The sequence below is a fragment of the Somniosus microcephalus genome, chromosome 28, assembly GCF_052327205.1.
Source record: "Somniosus microcephalus isolate GS21.2 chromosome 28, FLI_Smic_1.0, whole genome shotgun sequence".
NCBI classification, from domain to species: domain Eukaryota; kingdom Metazoa; phylum Chordata; class Chondrichthyes; order Squaliformes; family Somniosidae; genus Somniosus; species Somniosus microcephalus.
This window is the reverse complement of record NC_141014.1, coordinates 21,625,237-21,648,322: the sequence shown is the minus strand read 5'-3', so window position 1 is coordinate 21,648,322 and position 23,086 is coordinate 21,625,237. Positions and strand designations below refer to the sequence as shown.

Sequence of the window (23,086 nt, the reverse complement as noted above, 5' to 3'; positions counted from 1 at the left end):
TTTCTTTCTTATTTGCATATGGGGACGTGCCCTGGATTTCAGGGCGGGGCCTCGCCACCTTTCCCGCTCTGCAGCTGACCTGGACCGTGCTGCACCCTGTTGGATTTCTGAGCCACTGCGCCCGCCCCCGTTGGAAAAGGAGGGGGGAGGGGACACCGCAAGCCCCGCCGGCGCGCTCCTGCGCGCCGCCCGGTTGGTTAATTGCTCGCAAAATGCAAATGCTTTCATGGCGTCATCTCCGCCGAAGGGAAGGGGGTGCCATACGGGCACGGCTTTTCGTCTGGCTTGCAAGTAAGTAAGCCCTGGCCGAAATTGCTCTCTTGCTGCAGGCCCGCCGTCGCACCTGCGCTCGGCCGACCGCGGCCAGATTGACGGAGAAGACAGAGGCCGAGGGACACTTGCGCGTCGGCGGGAGTTTACAGGCTATCGCTTCTCGGCCTTTTGGCTAAGATCAAGTGTAGTATCTGTTCTTATCAGTTTAATATCTGATACGTCCCCTATCTGGGGACCAAATATTAAATTGATTTTTGGAACAGGGAGATGGAACAGGGGCTTGCTCCGTCCACTCCACGCATCGACCTGGTATTGCAGTGCTTCCGGGAGCGGTGCAGCTTCCCCTCTTTGGGGTGGGAAGTCGCAAAAGTCAAAAGCAGAAAAAGTTTTCGCACCACTTTCAGCCGTGCTGTCTTTCCGTTGTAGAGCCGCTCGGGCTCGCCCTTGTCGTGCCGCCGCCTTACTTTTCACCCGCTCGCTGGCCGGCCGCGCCGCAGGCTAAGCAGCCGCCTTCGGGGGTGTTTTTCGCTCTGCGTTTGCATGTCAAAATTGTGTTTTTCTTTCTTATTTGCATATGGGGACGTGCCCTGGATTTCAGGGCGGGGCCTCGCCACCTTTCCCGCTCTGCAGCTGACCTGGACCGTGCTGCACCCTGTTGGATTTCTGAGCCACTGCGCCCGCCCCCGTTGGAAAAGGAGGGGGGAGGGGACACCGCAAGCCCCGCCGGCGCGCTCCTGCGCGCCGCCCGGTTGGTTAATTGCTCGCAAAATGCAAATGCTTTCATGGCGTCATCTCCGCCGAAGGGAAGGGGGTGCCATACGGGCACGGCTTTTCGTCTGGCTTGCAAGTAAGTAAGCCCTGGCCAAAATTGCTCTCTTGCTGCAGGCCCGCCGTCGCACCTGCGCTCGGCCGACCGCGGCCAGATTGACGGAGAAGACAGAGGCCGAGGGACACTTGCGCGTCGGCGGGAGTTTACAGGCTATCGCTTCTCGGCCTTTTGGCTAAGATCAAGTGTAGTATCTGTTCTTATCAGTTTAATATCTGATACGTCCCCTATCTGGGGACCAAATATTAAATTGATTTTTGGAACAGGGAGATGGAACAGGGGCTTGCTCCGTCCACTCCACGCATCGACCTGGTATTGCAGTGCTTCCGGGAGCGGTGCAGCTTCCCCTCTTTGGGGTGGGAAGTCGCAAAAGTCAAAAGCAGAAAAAGTTTTCGCACCACTTTCAGCCGTGCTGTCTTTCCGTTGTAGAGCCGCTCGGGCTCGCCCTTGTCGTGCCGCCGCCTTACTTTTCACCCGCTCGCTGGCCGGCCGCGCCGCAGGCTAAGCAGCCGCCTTCGGGGGTGTTTTTCGCTCTGCGTTTGCATGTCAAAATTGTGTTTTTCTTTCTTATTTGCATATGGGGACGTGCCCTGGATTTCAGGGCGGGGCCTCGCCACCTTTCCCGCTCTGCAGCTGACCTGGACCGTGCTGCACCCTGTTGGATTTCTGAGCCACTGCGCCCGCCCCCGTTGGAAAAGGAGGGGGGAGGGGACACCGCAAGCCCCGCCGGCGCGCTCCTGCGCGCCGCCCGGTTGGTTAATTGCTCGCAAAATGCAAATGCTTTCATGGCGTCATCTCCGCCGAAGGGAAGGGGGTGCCATACGGGCACGGCTTTTCGTCTGGCTTGCAAGTAAGTAAGCCCTGGCCGAAATTGCTCTCTTGCTGCAGGCCCGCCGTCGCACCTGCGCTCGGCCGACCGCGGCCAGATTGACGGAGAAGACAGAGGCCGAGGGACACTTGCGCGTCGGCGGGAGTTTACAGGCTATCGCTTCTCGGCCTTTTGGCTAAGATCAAGTGTAGTATCTGTTCTTATCAGTTTAATATCTGATACGTCCCCTATCTGGGGACCAAATATTAAATTGATTTTTGGAACAGGGAGATGGAACAGGGGCTTGCTCCGTCCACTCCACGCATCGACCTGGTATTGCAGTGCTTCCGGGAGCGGTGCAGCTTCCCCTCTTTGGGGTGGGAAGTCGCAAAAGTCAAAAGCAGAAAAAGTTTTCGCACCACTTTCAGCCGTGCTGTCTTTCCGTTGTAGAGCCGCTCGGGCTCGCCCTTGTCGTGCCGCCGCCTTACTTTTCACCCGCTCGCTGGCCGGCCGCGCCGCAGGCTAAGCAGCCGCCTTCGGGGGTGTTTTTCGCTCTGCGTTTGCATGTCAAAATTGTGTTTTTCTTTCTTATTTGCATATGGGGACGTGCCCTGGATTTCAGGGCGGGGCCTCGCCACCTTTCCCGCTCTGCAGCTGACCTGGACCGTGCTGCACCCTGTTGGATTTCTGAGCCACTGCGCCCGCCCCCGTTGGAAAAGGAGGGGGGAGGGGACACCGCAAGCCCCGCCGGCGCGCTCCTGCGCGCCGCCCGGTTGGTTAATTGCTCGCAAAATGCAAATGCTTTCATGGCGTCATCTCCGCCGAAGGGAAGGGGGTGCCATACGGGCACGGCTTTTCGTCTGGCTTGCAAGTAAGTAAGCCCTGGCCGAAATTGCTCTCTTGCTGCAGGCCCGCCGTCGCACCTGCGCTCGGCCGACCGCGGCCAGATTGACGGAGAAGACAGAGGCCGAGGGACACTTGCGCGTCGGCGGGAGTTTACAGGCTATCGCTTCTCGGCCTTTTGGCTAAGATCAAGTGTAGTATCTGTTCTTATCAGTTTAATATCTGATACGTCCCCTATCTGGGGACCAAATATTAAATTGATTTTTGGAACAGGGAGATGGAACAGGGGCTTGCTCCGTCCACTCCACGCATCGACCTGGTATTGCAGTGCTTCCGGGAGCGGTGCAGCTTCCCCTCTTTGGGGTGGGAAGTCGCAAAAGTCAAAAGCAGAAAAAGTTTTCGCACCACTTTCAGCCGTGCTGTCTTTCCGTTGTAGAGCCGCTCGGGCTCGCCCTTGTCGTGCCGCCGCCTTACTTTTCACCCGCTCGCTGGCCGGCCGCGCCGCAGGCTAAGCAGCCGCCTTCGGGGGTGTTTTTCGCTCTGCGTTTGCATGTCAAAATTGTGTTTTTCTTTCTTATTTGCATATGGGGACGTGCCCTGGATTTCAGGGCGGGGCCTCGCCACCTTTCCCGCTCTGCAGCTGACCTGGACCGTGCTGCACCCTGTTGGATTTCTGAGCCACTGCGCCCGCCCCCGTTGGAAAAGGAGGGGGGAGGGGACACCGCAAGCCCCGCCGGCGCGCTCCTGCGCGCCGCCCGGTTGGTTAATTGCTCGCAAAATGCAAATGCTTTCATGGCGTCATCTCCGCCGAAGGGAAGGGGGTGCCATACGGGCACGGCTTTTCGTCTGGCTTGCAAGTAAGTAAGCCCTGGCCGAAATTGCTCTCTTGCTGCAGGCCCGCCGTCGCACCTGCGCTCGGCCGACCGCGGCCAGATTGACGGAGAAGACAGAGGCCGAGGGACACTTGCGCGTCGGCGGGAGTTTACAGGCTATCGCTTCTCGGCCTTTTGGCTAAGATCAAGTGTAGTATCTGTTCTTATCAGTTTAATATCTGATACGTCCCCTATCTGGGGACCAAATATTAAATTGATTTATGGAACAGGGGCTTGCTCCGTCCACTCCACGCATCGACCTGGTATTGCAGTGCTTCCGGGAGCGGTGCAGCTTCCCCTCTTTGGGGTGGGAAGTCGCAAAAGTCAAAAGCAGAAAAAGTTTTCGCACCACTTTCAGCCGTGCTGTCTTTCCGTTGTAGAGCCGCTCGGGCTCGCCCTTGTCGTGCCGCCGCCTTACTTTTCACCCGCTCGCTGGCCGGCCGCGCCGCAGGCTAAGCAGCCGCCTTCGGGGGTGTTTTTCGCTCTGCGTTTGCATGTCAAAATTGTGTTTTTCTTTCTTATTTGCATATGGGGACGTGCCCTGGATTTCAGGGCGGGGCCTCGCCACCTTTCCCGCTCTGCAGCTGACCTGGACCGTGCTGCACCCTGTTGGATTTCTGAGCCACTGCGCCCGCCCCCGTTGGAAAAGGAGGGGGGAGGGGACACCGCAAGCCCCGCCGGCGCGCTCCTGCGCGCCGCCCGGTTGGTTAATTGCTCGCAAAATGCAAATGCTTTCATGGCGTCATCTCCGCCGAAGGGAAGGGGGTGCCATACGGGCACGGCTTTTCGTCTGGCTTGCAAGTAAGTAAGCCCTGGCCGAAATTGCTCTCTTGCTGCAGGCCCGCCGTCGCACCTGCGCTCGGCCGACCGCGGCCAGATTGACGGAGAAGACAGAGGCCGAGGGACACTTGCGCGTCGGCGGGAGTTTACAGGCTATCGCTTCTCGGCCTTTTGGCTAAGATCAAGTGTAGTATCTGTTCTTATCAGTTTAATATCTGATACGTCCCCTATCTGGGGACCAAATATTAAATTGATTTTTGGAACAGGGAGATGGAACAGGGGCTTGCTCCGTCCACTCCACGCATCGACCTGGTATTGCAGTGCTTCCGGGAGCGGTGCAGCTTCCCCTCTTTGGGGTGGGAAGTCGCAAAAGTCAAAAGCAGAAAAAGTTTTCGCACCACTTTCAGCCGTGCTGTCTTTCCGTTGTAGAGCCGCTCGGGCTCGCCCTTGTCGTGCCGCCGCCTTACTTTTCACCCGCTCGCTGGCCGGCCGCGCCGCAGGCTAAGCAGCCGCCTTCGGGGGTGTTTTTCGCTCTGCGTTTGCATGTCAAAATTGTGTTTTTCTTTCTTATTTGCATATGGGGACGTGCCCTGGATTTCAGGGCGGGGCCTCGCCACCTTTCCCGCTCTGCAGCTGACCTGGACCGTGCTGCACCCTGTTGGATTTCTGAGCCACTGCGCCCGCCCCCGTTGGAAAAGGAGGGGGGAGGGGACACCGCAAGCCCCGCCGGCGCGCTCCTGCGCGCCGCCCGGTTGGTTAATTGCTCGCAAAATGCAAATGCTTTCATGGCGTCATCTCCGCCGAAGGGAAGGGGGTGCCATACGGGCACGGCTTTTCGTCTGGCTTGCAAGTAAGTAAGCCCTGGCCGAAATTGCTCTCTTGCTGCAGGCCCGCCGTCGCACCTGCGCTCGGCCGACCGCGGCCAGATTGACGGAGAAGACAGAGGCCGAGGGACACTTGCGCGTCGGCGGGAGTTTACAGGCTATCGCTTCTCGGCCTTTTGGCTAAGATCAAGTGTAGTATCTGTTCTTATCAGTTTAATATCTGATACGTCCCCTATCTGGGGACCAAATATTAAATTGATTTTTGGAACAGGGAGATGGAACAGGGGCTTGCTCCGTCCACTCCACGCATCGACCTGGTATTGCAGTGCTTCCGGGAGCGGTGCAGCTTCCCCTCTTTGGGGTGGGAAGTCGCAAAAGTCAAAAGCAGAAAAAGTTTTCGCACCACTTTCAGCCGTGCTGTCTTTCCGTTGTAGAGCCGCTCGGGCTCGCCCTTGTCGTGCCGCCGCCTTACTTTTCACCCGCTCGCTGGCCGGCCGCGCCGCAGGCTAAGCAGCCGCCTTCGGGGGTGTTTTTCGCTCTGCGTTTGCATGTCAAAATTGTGTTTTTCTTTCTTATTTGCATATGGGGACGTGCCCTGGATTTCAGGGCGGGGCCTCGCCACCTTTCCCGCTCTGCAGCTGACCTGGACCGTGCTGCACCCTGTTGGATTTCTGAGCCACTGCGCCCGCCCCCGTTGGAAAAGGAGGGGGGAGGGGACACCGCAAGCCCCGCCGGCGCGCTCCTGCGCGCCGCCCGGTTGGTTAATTGCTCGCAAAATGCAAATGCTTTCATGGCGTCATCTCCGCCGAAGGGAAGGGGGTGCCATACGGGCACGGCTTTTCGTCTGGCTTGCAAGTAAGTAAGCCCTGGCCGAAATTGCTCTCTTGCTGCAGGCCCGCCGTCGCACCTGCGCTCGGCCGACCGCGGCCAGATTGACGGAGAAGACAGAGGCCGAGGGACACTTGCGCGTCGGCGGGAGTTTACAGGCTATCGCTTCTCGGCCTTTTGGCTAAGATCAAGTGTAGTATCTGTTCTTATCAGTTTAATATCTGATACGTCCCCTATCTGGGGACCAAATATTAAATTGATTTTTGGAACAGGGAGATGGAACAGGGGCTTGCTCCGTCCACTCCACGCATCGACCTGGTATTGCAGTGCTTCCGGGAGCGGTGCAGCTTCCCCTCTTTGGGGTGGGAAGTCGCAAAAGTCAAAAGCAGAAAAAGTTTTCGCACCACTTTCAGCCGTGCTGTCTTTCCGTTGTAGAGCCGCTCGGGCTCGCCCTTGTCGTGCCGCCGCCTTACTTTTCACCCGCTCGCTGGCCGGCCGCGCCGCAGGCTAAGCAGCCGCCTTCGGGGGTGTTTTTCGCTCTGCGTTTGCATGTCAAAATTGTGTTTTTCTTTCTTATTTGCATATGGGGACGTGCCCTGGATTTCAGGGCGGGGCCTCGCCACCTTTCCCGCTCTGCAGCTGACCTGGACCGTGCTGCACCCTGTTGGATTTCTGAGCCACTGCGCCCGCCCCCGTTGGAAAAGGAGGGGGGAGGGGACACCGCAAGCCCCGCCGGCGCGCTCCTGCGCGCCGCCCGGTTGGTTAATTGCTCGCAAAATGCAAATGCTTTCATGGCGTCATCTCCGCCGAAGGGAAGGGGGTGCCATACGGGCACGGCTTTTCGTCTGGCTTGCAAGTAAGTAAGCCCTGGCCGAAATTGCTCTCTTGCTGCAGGCCCGCCGTCGCACCTGCGCTCGGCCGACCGCGGCCAGATTGACGGAGAAGACAGAGGCCGAGGGACACTTGCGCGTCGGCGGGAGTTTACAGGCTATCGCTTCTCGGCCTTTTGGCTAAGATCAAGTGTAGTATCTGTTCTTATCAGTATCTGCTTGATTCTGATGCTAATTGACCTTGTGTCGCGATACTGGTGTTTCTGGTTTGGCTGCATTTTCATGCTGGCTTCGGCCTTGATCCAATCAGAGCAGAGCGATCTGCATAGATGGAGACTGACGGAGCAGAGAGCGAGGAAACCCGAGAAAGGAGCTATCGGGAGCAGAAACCGAGGCCGCCGGAGGAGGAGCGATTGCGGGAGCCCGGAGTGGAGAGCGACCTGCAGCGCGAGGTGGCGGCCGACCATGCAGCGAGGTCGAGAGCCTGCAGCGGAGAGCGATCGGCAGGCGAGAGGGCGGCCAACGAAGGAGCGAGCTCGGGAGGCCGGGGCGGAGAGCGATTGGCAGGCATGACGTCGGCCAATGAGGAAGCGAGCCCGGGACTCCAGGGCGGAGAGCGATTGGCAGGCGAGACGAGGGCCAAGCAAGCAGCAAGCTTGGCAGCCCGGGGCAGAGAGCGATTGGCAGGCGCGACGGCGGCCAATGGAACAGCGAGCTCGAGAGCCTGGAGTGACGGGCGACCTGCAAGCGAGATTGCAGCAAACCGAGGAGCGAGACAGGGAGTCCGGAACACTGTCCGAGTCACAGTGAAGAAGGTGGAGGGACAATCGCCCATCGACCGCTCCCTTTTTGTGAAGAGGATCTTGACCGGATGCTGCGGATTCCAAGTTGCGGATATCTTCGCTCTGCAGGATTTCCCCAGCAGTGGACATTTTGATGTGACGTTCAGGAACGTCGCGGCATGCCTGAAATTTCTGCAGGCAGTTAAGGAAAAGGGGAGTGAAACGCTGCTTTCAGTTATGACTGCCGAGCCTCTATTCACTCTCCCAACACAAAGAAACCGGGTGGTCACTGTACACATGTACAACCCGCACATCCCTGTGGTCGATGTGCTGACGTTCCTCGGCAGATACGTCGACAGTGTCGGGAACAGCGTTGACGTAAATGACCTGTTTGGGATCTGGACCAGCAAACGCCAGATCAAAGTAACCCTGAAAGTGGATGCCAAAGGAGCCATCCAGCACCTCCCCTCCAGCTTCGCCATCGGTGGAAGCCGGGGCTACATGGTGTACGCGGGACAACCCAGGGTGTGTCGAACCTGCGGGAGATCCGGGCACGTGGCGGCGACCTGCACTGTCACCATCTGTCGCAACTGCAAGCAGGAAGGCCACCAGACGAAGGATTGCAAGGAGAGCAAGTGCTGCAACTTGTGCGGGGAGACAGGCCATCTCTACAAGGCCTGCCCAAGGCGCAGCAGCAGCTATGCGCAGGCAATTAAAGGACCTGTCAACAAGGCCGCCTCAAAGGAGACCAGCACTGCTCCCACCGCAGAGGCCCTCACTGGAAACGACCAAACCCAGGCAACCAGCACTCAGCCTCCTCCCCAACAGCCAGAGACCATGGAAGAGGAGGCAGCTGGAGAACAACAACTGGGAGAATGGCAGGAGGTCAAACGAAAGAACAAAAAAAAAAGCCTCCCCCAAAGAGAGAGGCTGCCAAAGTCCAGGCCTGTGGAAAAAAGGCGGCACGCGCCCCAAACGGGCAACACCAGCAGCTGCTCATCTGATGAGGAAGGGCAAGAAAAGAACAGTCACCAACAACAAAAAAAGTGGCTGAGCGAAAAGAAACAAACAGGAGTGATCACCGTGCCCCAGGACACCGGTAGCAACGAAGGGCACAACGCAGCCCAGCTCCAGACCGCCGGGAGCGGCCAAGTTCCCGACGCTCCCCAGCTCCAGACCGCCGGGAGTGGCCAAGTGCCCGACGCTCCCCAGCTCCAGACCGCCGGGAGCGGCCAAGTGCCCGACGCTCCCCAGCTCCAGACCGCCGGGAGCGGCCAAGAGCCCGACGCCCCCCAGCTACAGACCGCCGGGAGCGGCCAAGTGCCCGACGTCCCCCAGCTCCAGACCGCCGGGGGCGGCCAAGTGCCCGACGCTCCCCAGCTCCAGACAACCGGGAGCAGCGGAGCGTCCACCATACCCCAGCTCCGGGAAACCGGGAGCAATGAAGCGACCGATGCACACCTGCTCCGGGAAACCGGGAGCCACGACACCACAGGCGACAGGCTGAGGGAAGAACCACCCACGAATGAGGAAGTCTTCTTCTCACCGCCGTCATCCCCCTGCCGGTACAGCAACCCCTCAAGAGACCAGGGCGAGTTCCTCAGCCCAGGGCAAGTACAGTTTTTCTCTGACACTGTGTGTATGCAGGTCCAGCCCCAAGGGATGGAAACAGCATAAAGGACTGCTTATTAAAATGGGACTTGAACTCTATTTAAAATTTAAAATGGGTTTAAAAATTGCAAGCTTAAACGTGCGTAGCATCAAAAGCACGACGCGATGTGTTTCCACCTTGGGGTACCTTGCCAAGGTCAAGGCCGACCTACTGTTCCTGCAGGAGTGCGGCCTACCGCACTTCAGCAACTACAGGCAGTGGTCGCGATGGTGGCCCCACGGCCAATCGATCTGGTCAGGAGGCAACGATTGCCGTGCCTCCGGCCTGGGTATTCTGCTGCGGGGAGGTGACTTCACCATCACCGAAGTTAAGGAGGTGGTGGGTGGCCGCCTCCTCGCAGCAGACGTACTGTACAAGAATGCCCCGCTCAGGCTGATCAATGTGTACGCCCCGGCTCTCAAGAACGAGCGGCTGGCCGTCTTCCAGCAGCTACCGCTGCTGCTGACGACGTCCAGGCCGGTTATTCTGGGCGGTGACTTCAACTGCATCATCGATGCGGCTGGGCGATCCGGCAGAGCCGACAGCAAACTGGACGCCACGTCCAGACTCCTGATGGAAGCGGTAAAAGACGCCAAGCTGCACGACATCTTCAACAACCCTGCAGATGGAGCGCCGCGCAGATACACCTGGTCCAGGCCAGACGGGTCTGTCCGTTCCAGGATAGACTTCCTGTTTGTGTCCCAAGCTCTCTCGGTCAGATCCACCGACGTCAAGCCGGTGTTCTTCTCTGACCACTGCCTCTTACTAGCCGACTGTCACCCACAGGAAGACCAGAAAGTAGGCAGAGGGATATGGAAGCTGAACGTGAAACTGTTGACCCCAGAAAACATTGAGGAACTCAAAAGGGATTACAAAGGTTGGAGAACCGTGAAACCCCTCTTTGATTCCCCGGCGCACTGGTGGGAAACGATCAAGACCAACATCAAGAGGTTCTTCATCCTCAAAGGTGTTCAGAAGGCGAGAGAGGGACAGAGGGAAATGTCCCGACTCCAGAAAAGCATGCAGAATCTGCTCCTGCTGCAGTCGATGGGAGTCAATGTCGGGGAGGAACTCCAAGAGGTGAAGGGCCAGCAAGCCTCGCTCTACGCCTCAGAGTCCTCCAAGATCATCTTCCGCTCCAGAGTCCGCTCCGTGGAGCAGGACGAGACGTGCTCGCGTTTCTTCTTCCAAAAGGTACACAGAGGGAGCTCTGTGATCCACAGCCTGAAGGAGGAAGACGGCTCTGTGACGTCCTCGCAGCCTGACATGCGAAGGATCAGCAAATCCTTTTATGCCGGGCTGTACGACGCGAAGCCCACAGACAGCGCGGCCTCCCAGTCTTTCCTGTCGTCTATCTCGGAGGAGCTAGACGACAGCAAGCGGGAGAGTCTGGATCACCCGCTAACTCTGGACGAGCTGACAAAGGCCGTCCGGTCCTTCGAGACGAGTAAAACTCCCGGAAGCGACGGCCTACCGGTCGAGTTGTATTCGGCTCTGTGGGACTGGATGGGCCCAGACCTGCTGGAAGTGTACGGGGGTATGCTTCTGGCTGGCAGCATGTCAGAATCGATGAGGAAAGGCATCATCACCCTCATCTACAAGCAGAAAGGGGAGAGGGAAGAAATCAGAAACTGGCGGCCCATTTCGCTGCTTAATGTGGACTACAAGATTCTGTCCAAGGTCATCGCCAACAGGGTCAAGTCTGCTCTGGAGCTGGTGATCCACCCGGATCAGACCTGTGCCGTACCCGGCAGGAAGATCTCTGATAGCCTCGCGCTACTCAGGGATACGATCGCCTACGTGCGGGACAGGGGGGTGCACACCTGCTTAATCAGCTTGGACCAGGAGAAGGCTTTCGACAGAATATCGCACACGTACATGATGGACGTGCTCTCCAAAATGGGGTTTGGGGAGGGAATCTGCAATTGGATCCAACTGCTCTACACAGACATCAGTAGCGCAGTCCTAATCAACGGGTGGGAATCAGAAAGCTTCCCGATCAAATCTGGAGTCAGGCAGGGCTGTCCTCTCTCCTCCGTCTTGTTCGTGTGTTGTATCGAACCCTTTGCCCAATCCATCAGAAGGGATTCGAGCATTGGAGGGGTGACGATCCCAGGCAGCGGAGGCACTCAGGTTAAGACCTCCCTGTACATGGATGACGTCGCCGTCTTTTGCTCGGATCCGCTGTCGGTCCGCAGACTGCTGAGCATCTGCGACCAATTTGAACTGGCCTCGGGAGCGAAAGTAAATCGCAGCAAAAGCGAGGCCATGTTCTTTGGGAACTGGGCCGACCGATCCTTTGTCCCCTTCACCGTCAGGTCAGATTACCTGAAGGTGCTGGGAATATGGTTCGGAGCGGCTGGGGCATGCACAAAAAACTGGGAGGAGCGTATCTCCAAGGCACGCCAGAAACTGGGAATGTGGGAGCAGCGCTCCCTGTCGATCGTGGGAAAGAACCTGGTCATCAGGTGCGAAGTGCTGTCAGTGCTGCTGTACGTGGCGCAGGTGTGGCCCATACCCCGACCCTGCGCCGCCGCAGTCACCCGAGCCGTCTTCCACTTTATCTGGAGATCGAAAATGGACCGTGTCCGGAGGGACACGATGTACAAATCTCCAGAGAAAGGGGGAAAGAACGTACCAAACGTCGCCCTCATCCTGATGGCCACCTTTGTGTGCGGCTGCATCAAACTGTGCACGGACCCTCAGTACGCAAACACCAAGTGTCACTACGTGCTGAGGTTCTACCTGACCCCGGTGTTGCGAAGGATGGGTCTGGCGACGCTGCCGCGGAACGCTCCATCCAGTTGGACCGTGCCAGACCACCTGTCCTTCGTGGAAAAGTTTTTCACGGCAAACACCTTTGACCACAAAGCTGTCAAGCAGTGGTCAGCACGAAACGTCCTCGGGACCCTACGGGAAAAGGAGATGGTAGATCCTCTCGGATGGTTCCCTGAGCAGACTGTCGAAGTCATTTGGCAGAATGCCTCATCGCCAGAACTCACAAACAAGCACCAAGACGTAGCTTGGCTGGTGGTGAGAAGGGCCCTCCCCGTCAGATCCTTCATGCACTCCCGACGTCTCTGCTCCACCGCACGCTGTCCGCGAGGAGGCTGCGCTTGGGACGAGACCGTCATCCATCTCCTTCTGGAATGTGCCTTTGCACAGAAGGTCTGGAAAGAGATGCAGTGGTCTTTGTCGAGGTTCATCCCGAGCAGCTCGGTAACACAGGACTCTGTGCTCTACGGACTGTTCCCAGGGACGCACACCGAGACAAACATCAACTGCTGCTGGAAGATCATCAACTCGGTGAAAGACGCCCTTTGGTCTGCCCGAAACTTGCTGGTCTTCCAGAGCAAGGAGATGTCCACGACCGAGTGTTGCAGATTGGCACATTCCAAGGTCCGGGAGTACGTGCTGAGGGACGCACTAAAGGTTGGTGCCGCCGCCGCCAAGGCACGATGGGGAAGGGCCACAGTTTAAGGCCCTCCCGCCAGTGTACACTGAGGGGCTGAAACCAGTGGAAAACCCCCCCCTCGGGCCGCATGACGTACAAGTGTGTTAATTGTAAAGCACTTGTAATCTGTGAATGTAAATAGAGTACCATGTACTGCATTCATGTGTATTATTAAGCCATATATAATACGGTTGGTGGATTGTAAATGTAATGTATTTTGAGAAATGTTGGAATGCATCTCGGCCCCCCTTGGGCTGTATGACTGATAAAACATGTAATGAAAATGTACCTGTATGTGTAAAGAGAGTACCATGTACTGCTTTCATCTGTAATATGATTTGTGGAGTGTATATTGTTATATATTGAAACATGCTTTGATATATGTAATGATAAATGTAATGTAATTTGTAAATTGAGTGCCATGTGCTGAAGTTAATTTGCACTGTACCAGATGTGGACTGCATTGTCATGTACATGAACAAAGATTTTTATAAATAAAGCATATATATTGAAATAAAAAAAAAAATAAAAAAAATCTGTTCTTATCAGTTTAATATCTGATACGTCCCCTATCTGGGGACCAAATATTAAATTGATTTTTGGAACAGGGAGATGGAACAGGGGCTTGCTCCGTCCACTCCACGCATCGACCTGGTATTGCAGTGCTTCCGGGAGCGGTGCAGCTTCCCCTCTTTGGGGTGGGAAGTCGCAAAAGTCAAAAGCAGAAAAAGTTTTCGCACCACTTTCAGCCGTGCTGTCTTTCCGTTGTAGAGCCGCTCGGGCTCGCCCTTGTCGTGCCGCCGCCTTACTTTTCACCCGCTCGCTGGCCGGCCGCGCCGCAGGCTAAGCAGCCGCCTTCGGGGGTGTTTTTCGCTCTGCGTTTGCATGTCAAAATTGTGTTTTTCTTTCTTATTTGCATATGGGGACGTGCCCTGGATTTCAGGGCGGGGCCTCGCCACCTTTCCCGCTCTGCAGCTGACCTGGACCGTGCTGCACCCTGTTGGATTTCTGAGCCACTGCGCCCGCCCCCGTTGGAAAAGGAGGGGGGAGGGGACACCGCAAGCCCCGCCGGCGCGCTCCTGCGCGCCGCCCGGTTGGTTAATTGCTCGCAAAATGCAAATGCTTTCATGGCGTCATCTCCGCCGAAGGGAAGGGGGTGCCATACGGGCACGGCTTTTCGTCTGGCTTGCAAGTAAGTAAGCCCTGGCCGAAATTGCTCTCTTGCTGCAGGCCCGCCGTCGCACCTGCGCTCGGCCGACCGCGGCCAGATTGACGGAGAAGACAGAGGCCGAGGGACACTTGCGCGTCGGCGGGAGTTTACAGGCTATCGCTTCTCGGCCTTTTGGCTAAGATCAATATATAATACGGTTGGTGGATTGTAATGTAATGTATTTTGAGAAATGTTGGAATGCATCTCGGCCCCCCTTGGGCTGTATGACTGATAAAACATGTAATGAAAATGTACCTGTTTGTGTAAAGAGAGTACCATGTACTGCTTTCATCTGTAATATGATTTGTGGAGTGTATATTGTTATATATTGAAACATGCTTTGATATATGTAATGAAAAATGTAATGTAATTTGTAAATTGAGTGCCATGTGCTGAAGTTAATTTGCACTGTACCAGATGTGGACTGCATTGTCATGTACATGAACAAAGATTTTTATGAATAAAGCATATATATTGAAAAAAAAAAAAAAAAAAAAATCTGTTCTTATCAGTTTAATATCTGATACGTCCCCTATCTGGGGACCAAATATTAAATTGATTTTTGGAACAGGGAGATGGAACAGGGGCTTGCTCCGTCCACTCCACGCATCGACCTGGTATTGCAGTGCTTCCGGGAGCGGTGCAGCTTCCCCTCTTTGGGGTGGGAAGTCGCAAAAGTCAAAAGCAGAAAAAGTTTTCGCACCACTTTCAGCCGTGCTGTCTTTCCTTTGTAGAGCCGCTCGGGCTCGCCCTTGTCGTGCCGCCGCCTTACTTTTCACCCGCTCGCTGGCCGGCCGCGCCGCAGGCTAAGCAGCCGCCTTCGGGGGTGTTTTTCGCTCTGCGTTTGCATGTCAAAATTGTGTTTTTCTTTCTTATTTGCATATGGGGACGTGCCCTGGATTTCAGGGCGGGGCCTCGCCACCTTTCCCGCTCTGCAGCTGACCTGGACCGTGCTGCACCCTGTTGGATTTCTGAGCCACTGCGCCCGCCCCCGTTGGAAAAGGAGGGGGGAGGGGACACCGCAAGCCCCGCCGGCGCGCTCCTGCGCGCCGCCCGGTTGGTTAATTGCTCGCAAAATGCAAATGCTTTCATGGCGTCATCTCCGCCGAAGGGAAGGGGGTGCCATACGGGCACGGCTTTTCGTCTGGCTTGCAAGTAAGTAAGCCCTGGCCGAAATTGCTCTCTTGCTGCAGGCCCGCCGTCGCACCTGCGCTCGGCCGACCGCGGCCAGATTGACGGAGAAGACAGAGGCCGAGGGACACTTGCGCGTCGGCGGGAGTTTACAGGCTATCGCTTCTCGGCCTTTTGGCTAAGATCAAGTGTAGTATCTGTTCTTATCAGTTTAATATCTGATACGTCCCCTATCTGGGGACCAAATATTAAATTGATTTTTGGAACAGGGAGATGGAACAGGGGCTTGCTCCGTCCACTCCACGCATCGACCTGGTATTGCAGTGCTTCCGGGAGCGGTGCAGCTTCCCCTCTTTGGGGTGGGAAGTCGCAAAAGTCAAAAGCAGAAAAAGTTTTCGCACCACTTTCAGCCGTGCTGTCTTTCCGTTGTAGAGCCGCTCGGGCTCGCCCTTGTCGTGCCGCCGCCTTACTTTTCACCCGCTCGCTGGCCGGCCGCGCCGCAGGCTAAGCAGCCGCCTTCGGGGGTGTTTTTCGCTCTGCGTTTGCATGTCAAAATTGTGTTTTTCTTTCTTATTTGCATATGGGGACGTGCCCTGGATTTCAGGGCGGGGCCTCGCCACCTTTCCCGCTCTGCAGCTGACCTGGACCGTGCTGCACCCTGTTGGATTTCTGAGCCACTGCGCCCGCCCCCGTTGGAAAAGGAGGGGGGAGGGGACACCGCAAGCCCCGCCGGCGCGCTCCTGCGCGCCGCCCGGTTGGTTAATTGCTCGCAAAATGCAAATGCTTTCATGGCGTCATCTCCGCCGAAGGGAAGGGGGTGCCATACGGGCACGGCTTTTCGTCTGGCTTGCAAGTAAGTAAGCCCTGGCCGAAATTGCTCTCTTGCTGCAGGCCCGCCGTCGCACCTGCGCTCGGCCGACCGCGGCCAGATTGACGGAGAAGACAGAGGCCGAGGGACACTTGCGCGTCGGCGGGAGTTTACAGGCTATCGCTTCTCGGCCTTTTGGCTAAGATCAAGTGTAGTATCTGTTCTTATCAGTTTAATATCTGATACGTCCCCTATCTGGGGACCAAATATTAAATTGATTTTTGGAACAGGGAGATGGAACAGGGGCTTGCTCCGTCCACTCCACGCATCGACCTGGTATTGCAGTGCTTCCGGGAGCGGTGCAGCTTCCCCTCTTTGGGGTGGGAAGTCGCAAAAGTCAAAAGCAGAAAAAGTTTTCGCACCACTTTCAGCCGTGCTGTCTTTCCGTTGTAGAGCCGCTCGGGCTCGCCCTTGTCGTGCCGCCGCCTTACTTTTCACCCGCTCGCTGGCCGGCCGCGCCGCAGGCTAAGCAGCCGCCTTCGGGGGTGTTTTTCGCTCTGCGTTTGCATGTCAAAATTGTGTTTTTCTTTCTTATTTGCATATGGGGACGTGCCCTGGATTTCAGGGCGGGGCCTCGCCACCTTTCCCGCTCTGCAGCTGACCTGGACCGTGCTGCACCCTGTTGGATTTCTGAGCCACTGCGCCCGCCCCCGTTGGAAAAGGAGGGGGGAGGGGACACCGCAAGCCCCGCCGGCGCGCTCCTGCGCGCCGCCCGGTTGGTTAATTGCTCGCAAAATGCAAATGCTTTCATGGCGTCATCTCCGCCGAAGGGAAGGGGGTGCCATACGGGCACGGCTTTTCGTCTGGCTTGCAAGTAAGTAAGCCCTGGCCGAAATTGCTCTCTTGCTGCAGGCCCGCCGTCGCACCTGCGCTCGGCCGACCGCGGCCAGATTGACGGAGAAGACAGAGGCCGAGGGACACTTGCGCGTCGGCGGGAGTTTACAGGCTATCGCTTCTCGGCCTTTTGGCTAAGATCAAGTGTAGTATCTGTTCTTATCAGTTTAATATCTGATACGTCCCCTATCTGGGGACCAAATATTAAATTGATTTTTGGAACAGGGAGATGGAACAGGGGCTTGCTCCGTCCACTCCACGCATCGACCTGGTATTGCAGTGCTTCCGGGAGCGGTGCAGCTTCCCCTCTTTGGGGTGGGAAGTCGCAAAAGTCAAAAGCAGAAAAAGTTTTCGCACCACTTTCAGCCGTGCTGTCTTTCCGTTGTAGAGCCGCTCGGGCTCGCCCTTGTCGTGCCGCCGCCTTACTTTTCACCCGCTCGCTGGCCGGCCGCGCCGCAGGCTAAGCAGCCGCCTTCGGGGGTGTTTTTCGCTCTGCGTTTGCATGTCAAAATTGTGTTTTTCTTTCTTATTTGCATATGGGGACGTGCCCTGGATTTCAGGGCGGGGCCTCGCCACCTTTCCCGCTCTGCAGCTGACCTGGACCGTGCTGCACCCTGTTGGATTTCTGAGCCACTGCGCCCGCCCCCGTTGGAAAAGGAGGGGGGAGGGGACACCGCAAGCCCCGCCGGCGCGCTCCTGCGCGCCGCCCGGTTGGTTAATTGCTCGCAAAATGCAAATGCTTTCATGGCGTCATCTCCGCCGAAGGGAAGGGGGTGCCATACGGGCACGGCTTTTCGTCTGGCTTGCAAGTAAGTAAGCCCTGGCCGAAATTGCTCTCTTGCTGCAGGCCCGCCGTCGCACCTGCGCTCGGCCGACCGCGGCCAGATTGACGGAGAAGACAGAGGCCGAGGGACACTTGCGCGTCGGCGGGAGTTTACAGGCTATCGCTTCTCGGCCTTTTGGCTAAGATCAAGTGTAGTATCTGTTCTTATCAGTTTAATATCTGATACGTCCCCTATCTGGGGACCAAATATTAAATTGATTTTTGGAACAGGGAGATGGAACAGGGGCTTGCTCCGTCCACTCCACGCATCGACCTGGTATTGCAGTGCTTCCGGGAGCGGTGCAGCTTCCCCTCTTTGGGGTGGGAAGTCGCAAAAGTCAAAAGCAGAAAAAGTTTTCGCACCACTTTCAGCCGTGCTGTCTTTCCGTTGTAGAGCCGCTCGGGCTCGCCCTTGTCGTGCCGCCGCCTTACTTTTCACCCGCTCGCTGGCCGGCCGCGCCGCAGGCTAAGCAGCCGCCTTCGGGGGTGTTTTTCGCTCTGCGTTTGCATGTCAAAATTGTGTTTTTCTTTCTTATTTGCATATGGGGACGTGCCCTGGATTTCAGGGCGGGGCCTCGCCACCTTTCCCGCTCTGCAGCTGACCTGGACCGTGCTGCACCCTGTTGGATTTCTGAGCCACTGCGCCCGCCCCCGTTGGAAAAGGAGGGGGGAGGGGACACCGCAAGCCCCGCCGGCGCGCTCCTGCGCGCCGCCCGGTTGGTTAATTGCTCGCAAAATGCAAATGCTTTCATGGCGTCATCTCCGCCGAAGGGAAGGGGGTGCCATACGGGCACGGCTTTTCGTCTGGCTTGCAAGTAAGTAAGCCCTGGCCGAAATTGCTCTCTTGCTGCAGGCCCGCCGTCGCACCTGCGCTCGGCCGACCGCGGCCAGATTGACGGAGAAGACAGAGGCCGAGGGACACTTGCGCGTCGGCGGGAGTTTACAGGCTATCGCTTCTCGGCCTTTTGGCTAAGATCAAGTGTAGTATCTGTTCTTATCAGTTTAATATCTGATACGTCCCCTATCTGGGGACCAAATATTAAATTGATTTTTGGAACAGGGAGATGGAACAGGGGCTTGCTCCGTCCACTCCACGCATCGACCTGGTATTGCAGTGCTTCCGGGAGCGGTGCAGCTTCCCCTCTTTGGGGTGGGAAGTCGCAAAAGTCAAAAGCAGAAAAAGTTTTCGCACCACTTTCAGCCGTGCTGTCTTTCCGTTGTAGAGCCGCTCGGGCTCGCCCTTGTCGTGCCGCCGCCTTACTTTTCACCCGCTCGCTGGCCGGCCGCGCCGCAGGCTAAGCAGCCGCCTTCGGGGGTGTTTTTCGCTCTGCGTTTGCATGTCAAAATTGTGTTTTTCTTTCTTATTTGCATATGGGGACGTGCCCTGGATTTCAGGGCGGGGCCTCGCCACCTTTCCCGCTCTGCAGCTGACCTGGACCGTGCTGCACCCTGTTGGATTTCTGAGCCACTGCGCCCGCCCCCGTTGGAAAAGGAGGGGGGAGGGGACACCGCAAGCCCCGCCGGCGCGCTCCTGCGCGCCGCCCGGTTGGTTAATTGCTCGCAAAATGCAAATGCTTTCATGGCGTCATCTCCGCCGAAGGGAAGGGGGTGCCATACGGGCACGGCTTTTCGTCTGGCTTGCAAGTAAGTAAGCCCTGGCCGAAATTGCTCTCTTGCTGCAGGCCCGCCGTCGCACCTGCGCTCGGCCGACCGCGGCCAGATTGACGGAGAAGACAGAGGCCGAGGGACACTTGCGCGTCGGCGGGAGTTTACAGGCTATCGCTTCTCGGCCTTTTGGCTAAGATCAAGTGTAGTATCTGTTCTTATCAGTTTAATATCTGATACGTCCCCTATCTGGGGACCAAATATTAAATTGATTTTTGGAACAGGGAGATGGAACAGGGGCTTGCTCCGTCCACTCCACGCATCGACCTGGTATTGCAGTGCTTCCGGGAGCGGTGCAGCTTCCCCTCTTTGGGGTGGGAAGTCGCAAAAGTCAAAAGCAGAAAAAGTTTTCGCACCACTTTCAGCCGTGCTGTCTTTCCGTTGTAGAGCCGCTCGGGCTCGCCCTTGTCGTGCCGCCGCCTTACTTTTCACCCGCTCGCTGGCCGGCCGCGCCGCAGGCTAAGCAGCCGCCTTCGGGGGTGTTTTTCGCTCTGCGTTTGCATGTCAAAATTGTGTTTTTCTTTCTTATTTGCATATGGGGACGTGCCCTGGATTTCAGGGCGGGGCCTCGCCACCTTTCCCGCTCTGCAGCTGACCTGGACCGTGCTGCACCCTGTTGGATTTCTGAGCCACTGCGCCCGCCCCCGTTGGAAAAGGAGGGGGGAGGGGACACCGCAAGCCCCGCCGGCGCGCTCCTGCGCGCCGCCCGGTTGGTTAATTGCTCGCAAAATGCAAATGCTTTCATGGCGTCATCTCCGCCGAAGGGAAGGGGGTGCCATACGGGCACGGCTTTTCGTCTGGCTTGCAAGTAAGTAAGCCCTGGCCGAAATTGCTCTCTTGCTGCAGGCCCGCCGTCGCACCTGCGCTCGGCCGACCGCGGCCAGATTGACGGAGAAGACAGAGGCCGAGGGACACTTGCGCGTCGGCGGGAGTTTACAGGCTATCGCTTCTCGGCCTTTTGGCTAAGATCAAGTGTAGTATCTGTTCTTATCAGTTTAATATCTGATACGTCCCCTATCTGGGGACCAAATATTAAATTGATTTTTGGAACAGGGAGATGGAACAGGGGCTTGCTCCGTCCACTCCACGCATCGACCTGGTATTGCAGTGCTTCCGGGAGCGGTGCAGCTTCCCCTCTTTGGGGTGGGAAGTCGCAAAAGTCAAAAGCAGAAAAAGTTTTCGCACCACTTTCAGCCGTGCTGTCTTTCCGTTGTAGAGCCGCTCGGGCTCGCCCTTGTCGTGCCGCCGCCTTACTTTTCACCCGCTCGCTGGCCGGCCGCGCCGCAGGCTAAGCAGCCGCCTTCGGGGGTGTTTTTCGCTCTGCGTTTGCATGTCAAAATTGTGTTTTTCTTTCTTATTTGCATATGGGGACGTGCCCTGGATTTCAGGGCGGGGCCTCGCCACCTTTCCCGCTCTGCAGCTGACCTGGACCGTGCTGCACCCTGTTGGATTTCTGAGCCACTGCGCCCGCCCCCGTTGGAAAAGGAGGGGGGAGGGGACACCGCAAGCCCCGCCGGCGCGCTCCTGCGCGCCGCCCGGTTGGTTAATTGCTCGCAAAATGCAAATGCTTTCATGGCGTCATCTCCGCCGAAGGGAAGGGGGTGCCATACGGGCACGGCTTTTCGTCTGGCTTGCAAGTAAGTAAGCCCTGGCCGAAATTGCTCTCTTGCTGCAGGCCCGCCGTCGCACCTGCGCTCGGCCGACCGCGGCCAGATTGACGGAGAAGACAGAGGCCGAGGGACACTTGCGCGTCGGCGGGAGTTTACAGGCTATCGCTTCTCGGCCTTTTGGCTAAGATCAAGTGTAGTATCTGTTCTTATCAGTTTAATATCTGATACGTCCCCTATCTGGGGACCAAATATTAAATTGATTTTTGGAACAGGGAGATGGAACAGGGGCTTGCTCCGTCCACTCCACGCATCGACCTGGTATTGCAGTGCTTCCGGGAGCGGTGCAGCTTCCCCTCTTTGGGGTGGGAAGTCGCAAAAGTCAAAAGCAGAAAAAGTTTTCGCACCACTTTCAGCCGTGCTGTCTTTCCGTTGTAGAGCCGCTCGGGCTCGCCCTTGTCGTGCCGCCGCCTTACTTTTCACCCGCTCGCTGGCCGGCCGCGCCGCAGGCTAAGCAGCCGCCTTCGGGGGTGTTTTTCGCTCTGCGTTTGCATGTCAAAATTGTGTTTTTCTTTCTTATTTGCATATGGGGACGTGCCCTGGATTTCAGGGCGGGGCCTCGCCACCTTTCCCGCTCTGCAGCTGACCTGGACCGTGCTGCACCCTGTTGGATTTCTGAGCCACTGCGCCCGCCCCCGTTGGAAAAGGAGGGGGGAGGGGACACCGCAAGCCCCGCCGGCGCGCTCCTGCGCGCCGCCCGGTTGGTTAATTGCTCGCAAAATGCAAATGCTTTCATGGCGTCATCTCCGCCGAAGGGAAGGGGGTGCCATACGGGCACGGCTTTTCGTCTGGCTTGCAAGTAAGTAAGCCCTGGCCGAAATTGCTCTCTTGCTGCAGGCCCGCCGTCGCACCTGCGCTCGGCCGACCGCGGCCAGATTGACGGAGAAGACAGAGGCCGAGGGACACTTGCGCGTCGGCGGGAGTTTACAGGCTATCGCTTCTCGGCCTTTTGGCTAAGATCAAGTGTAGTATCTGTTCTTATCAGTTTAATATCTGATACGTCCCCTATCTGGGGACCAAATATTAAATTGATTTTTGGAACAGGGAGATGGAACAGGGGCTTGCTCCGTCCACTCCACGCATCGACCTGGTATTGCAGTGCTTCCGGGAGCGGTGCAGCTTCCCCTCTTTGGGGTGGGAAGTCGCAAAAGTCAAAAGCAGAAAAAGTTTTCGCACCACTTTCAGCCGTGCTGTCTTTCCTTTGTAGAGCCGCTCGGGCTCGCCCTTGTCGTGCCGCCGCCTTACTTTTCACCCGCTCGCTGGCCGGCCGCGCCGCAGGCTAAGCAGCCGCCTTCGGGGGTGTTTTTCGCTCTGCGTTTGCATGTCAAAATTGTGTTTTTCTTTCTTATTTGCATATGGGGACGTGCCCTGGATTTCAGGGCGGGGCCTCGCCACCTTTCCCGCTCTGCAGCTGACCTGGACCGTGCTGCACCCTGTTGGATTTCTGAGCCACTGCGCCCGCCCCCGTTGGAAAAGGAGGGGGGAGGGGACACCGCAAGCCCCGCCGGCGCGCTCCTGCGCGCCGCCCGGTTGGTTAATTGCTCGCAAAATGCAAATGCTTTCATGGCGTCATCTCCGCCGAAGGGAAGGGGGTGCCATACGGGCACGGCTTTTCGTCTGGCTTGCAAGTAAGTAAGCCCTGGCCGAAATTGCTCTCTTGCTGCAGGCCCGCCGTCGCACCTGCGCTCGGCCGACCGCGGCCAGATTGACGGAGAAGACAGAGGCCGAGGGACACTTGCGCGTCGGCGGGAGTTTACAGGCTATCGCTTCTCGGCCTTTTGGCTAAGATCAAGTGTAGTATCTGTTCTTATCAGTTTAATATCTGATACGTCCCCTATCTGGGGACCAAATATTAAATTGATTTTTGGAACAGGGAGATGGAACAGGGGCTTGCTCCGTCCACTCCACGCATCGACCTGGTATTGCAGTGCTTCCGGGAGCGGTGCAGCTTCCCCTCTTTGGGGTGGGAAGTCGCAAAAGTCAAAAGCAGAAAAAGTTTTCGCACCACTTTCAGCCGTGCTGTCTTTCCGTTGTAGAGCCGCTCGGGCTCGCCCTTGTCGTGCCGCCGCCTTACTTTTCACCCGCTCGCTGGCCGGCCGCGCCGCAGGCTAAGCAGC

At 57.2% G+C, this 23,086-nt stretch overlaps 1 protein-coding gene, 17 non-coding genes and 4 pseudogenes across 18 annotated transcripts; all 22 read left to right on the top strand.

Moving 5' to 3' along the window:
• Nucleotides 1-425: 425 nt before the first annotated feature.
• On the top strand, nucleotides 426-616 carry LOC147099312 (U2 spliceosomal RNA). Its single transcript, XR_015074023.1, has one exon. It is a non-coding gene; the product is annotated as a U2 spliceosomal RNA (small nuclear RNA).
• Nucleotides 617-1,254: 638 nt separating this feature from the next.
• LOC147099311 (U2 spliceosomal RNA) lies at nucleotides 1,255-1,445 on the top strand. Its single transcript, XR_015074022.1, has one exon. It is a non-coding gene; the product is annotated as a U2 spliceosomal RNA (small nuclear RNA).
• A 638-nt stretch (nucleotides 1,446-2,083) lies between these two features.
• LOC147099310 (U2 spliceosomal RNA) lies at nucleotides 2,084-2,274 on the top strand. Its single transcript, XR_015074021.1, has one exon. It is a non-coding gene; the product is annotated as a U2 spliceosomal RNA (small nuclear RNA).
• A 638-nt stretch (nucleotides 2,275-2,912) lies between these two features.
• Nucleotides 2,913-3,103, top strand: LOC147099309 (U2 spliceosomal RNA). Its single transcript, XR_015074020.1, has one exon. It is a non-coding gene; the product is annotated as a U2 spliceosomal RNA (small nuclear RNA).
• A 638-nt stretch (nucleotides 3,104-3,741) lies between these two features.
• LOC147099308 (U2 spliceosomal RNA) lies at nucleotides 3,742-3,919 on the top strand (annotated as a pseudogene).
• A 638-nt stretch (nucleotides 3,920-4,557) lies between these two features.
• On the top strand, nucleotides 4,558-4,748 carry LOC147099307 (U2 spliceosomal RNA). The gene has a single exon (XR_015074019.1). It is a non-coding gene; the product is annotated as a U2 spliceosomal RNA (small nuclear RNA).
• A 638-nt stretch (nucleotides 4,749-5,386) lies between these two features.
• Nucleotides 5,387-5,577, top strand: LOC147099306 (U2 spliceosomal RNA). The gene has a single exon (XR_015074017.1). It is a non-coding gene; the product is annotated as a U2 spliceosomal RNA (small nuclear RNA).
• Nucleotides 5,578-6,215: 638 nt separating this feature from the next.
• LOC147099305 (U2 spliceosomal RNA) lies at nucleotides 6,216-6,406 on the top strand. The gene has a single exon (XR_015074016.1). It is a non-coding gene; the product is annotated as a U2 spliceosomal RNA (small nuclear RNA).
• Nucleotides 6,407-7,044: 638 nt separating this feature from the next.
• Nucleotides 7,045-7,191, top strand: LOC147099304 (U2 spliceosomal RNA; annotated as a pseudogene).
• Nucleotides 7,192-11,525: 4,334 nt separating this feature from the next.
• Nucleotides 11,526-12,797, top strand: LOC147099303 (uncharacterized). The gene has a single exon (XM_085969300.1). It carries the CDS (start codon nucleotides 11,586-11,588, stop codon nucleotides 12,795-12,797), a length of 1,212 nt encoding a protein of 403 aa, XP_085825426.1. The 5' UTR covers nucleotides 11,526-11,585.
• A 454-nt stretch (nucleotides 12,798-13,251) lies between these two features.
• LOC147099302 (U2 spliceosomal RNA) lies at nucleotides 13,252-13,459 on the top strand (annotated as a pseudogene).
• A 968-nt stretch (nucleotides 13,460-14,427) lies between these two features.
• Nucleotides 14,428-14,632, top strand: LOC147099301 (U2 spliceosomal RNA; annotated as a pseudogene).
• Nucleotides 14,633-15,270: 638 nt separating this feature from the next.
• On the top strand, nucleotides 15,271-15,461 carry LOC147099300 (U2 spliceosomal RNA). Its single transcript, XR_015074015.1, has one exon. It is a non-coding gene; the product is annotated as a U2 spliceosomal RNA (small nuclear RNA).
• A 638-nt stretch (nucleotides 15,462-16,099) lies between these two features.
• Nucleotides 16,100-16,290, top strand: LOC147099299 (U2 spliceosomal RNA). The gene has a single exon (XR_015074014.1). It is a non-coding gene; the product is annotated as a U2 spliceosomal RNA (small nuclear RNA).
• Nucleotides 16,291-16,928: 638 nt separating this feature from the next.
• LOC147099298 (U2 spliceosomal RNA) lies at nucleotides 16,929-17,119 on the top strand. Its single transcript, XR_015074013.1, has one exon. It is a non-coding gene; the product is annotated as a U2 spliceosomal RNA (small nuclear RNA).
• A 638-nt stretch (nucleotides 17,120-17,757) lies between these two features.
• LOC147099297 (U2 spliceosomal RNA) lies at nucleotides 17,758-17,948 on the top strand. The gene has a single exon (XR_015074012.1). It is a non-coding gene; the product is annotated as a U2 spliceosomal RNA (small nuclear RNA).
• A 638-nt stretch (nucleotides 17,949-18,586) lies between these two features.
• Nucleotides 18,587-18,777, top strand: LOC147099296 (U2 spliceosomal RNA). The gene has a single exon (XR_015074011.1). It is a non-coding gene; the product is annotated as a U2 spliceosomal RNA (small nuclear RNA).
• A 638-nt stretch (nucleotides 18,778-19,415) lies between these two features.
• Nucleotides 19,416-19,606, top strand: LOC147099295 (U2 spliceosomal RNA). The gene has a single exon (XR_015074010.1). It is a non-coding gene; the product is annotated as a U2 spliceosomal RNA (small nuclear RNA).
• Nucleotides 19,607-20,244: 638 nt separating this feature from the next.
• LOC147099294 (U2 spliceosomal RNA) lies at nucleotides 20,245-20,435 on the top strand. The gene has a single exon (XR_015074009.1). It is a non-coding gene; the product is annotated as a U2 spliceosomal RNA (small nuclear RNA).
• A 638-nt stretch (nucleotides 20,436-21,073) lies between these two features.
• Nucleotides 21,074-21,264, top strand: LOC147099293 (U2 spliceosomal RNA). Its single transcript, XR_015074008.1, has one exon. It is a non-coding gene; the product is annotated as a U2 spliceosomal RNA (small nuclear RNA).
• Nucleotides 21,265-21,902: 638 nt separating this feature from the next.
• LOC147099292 (U2 spliceosomal RNA) lies at nucleotides 21,903-22,093 on the top strand. Its single transcript, XR_015074006.1, has one exon. It is a non-coding gene; the product is annotated as a U2 spliceosomal RNA (small nuclear RNA).
• Nucleotides 22,094-22,731: 638 nt separating this feature from the next.
• On the top strand, nucleotides 22,732-22,922 carry LOC147099291 (U2 spliceosomal RNA). The gene has a single exon (XR_015074005.1). It is a non-coding gene; the product is annotated as a U2 spliceosomal RNA (small nuclear RNA).
• The last annotated feature ends 164 nt before the right edge of the window (nucleotides 22,923-23,086 follow it).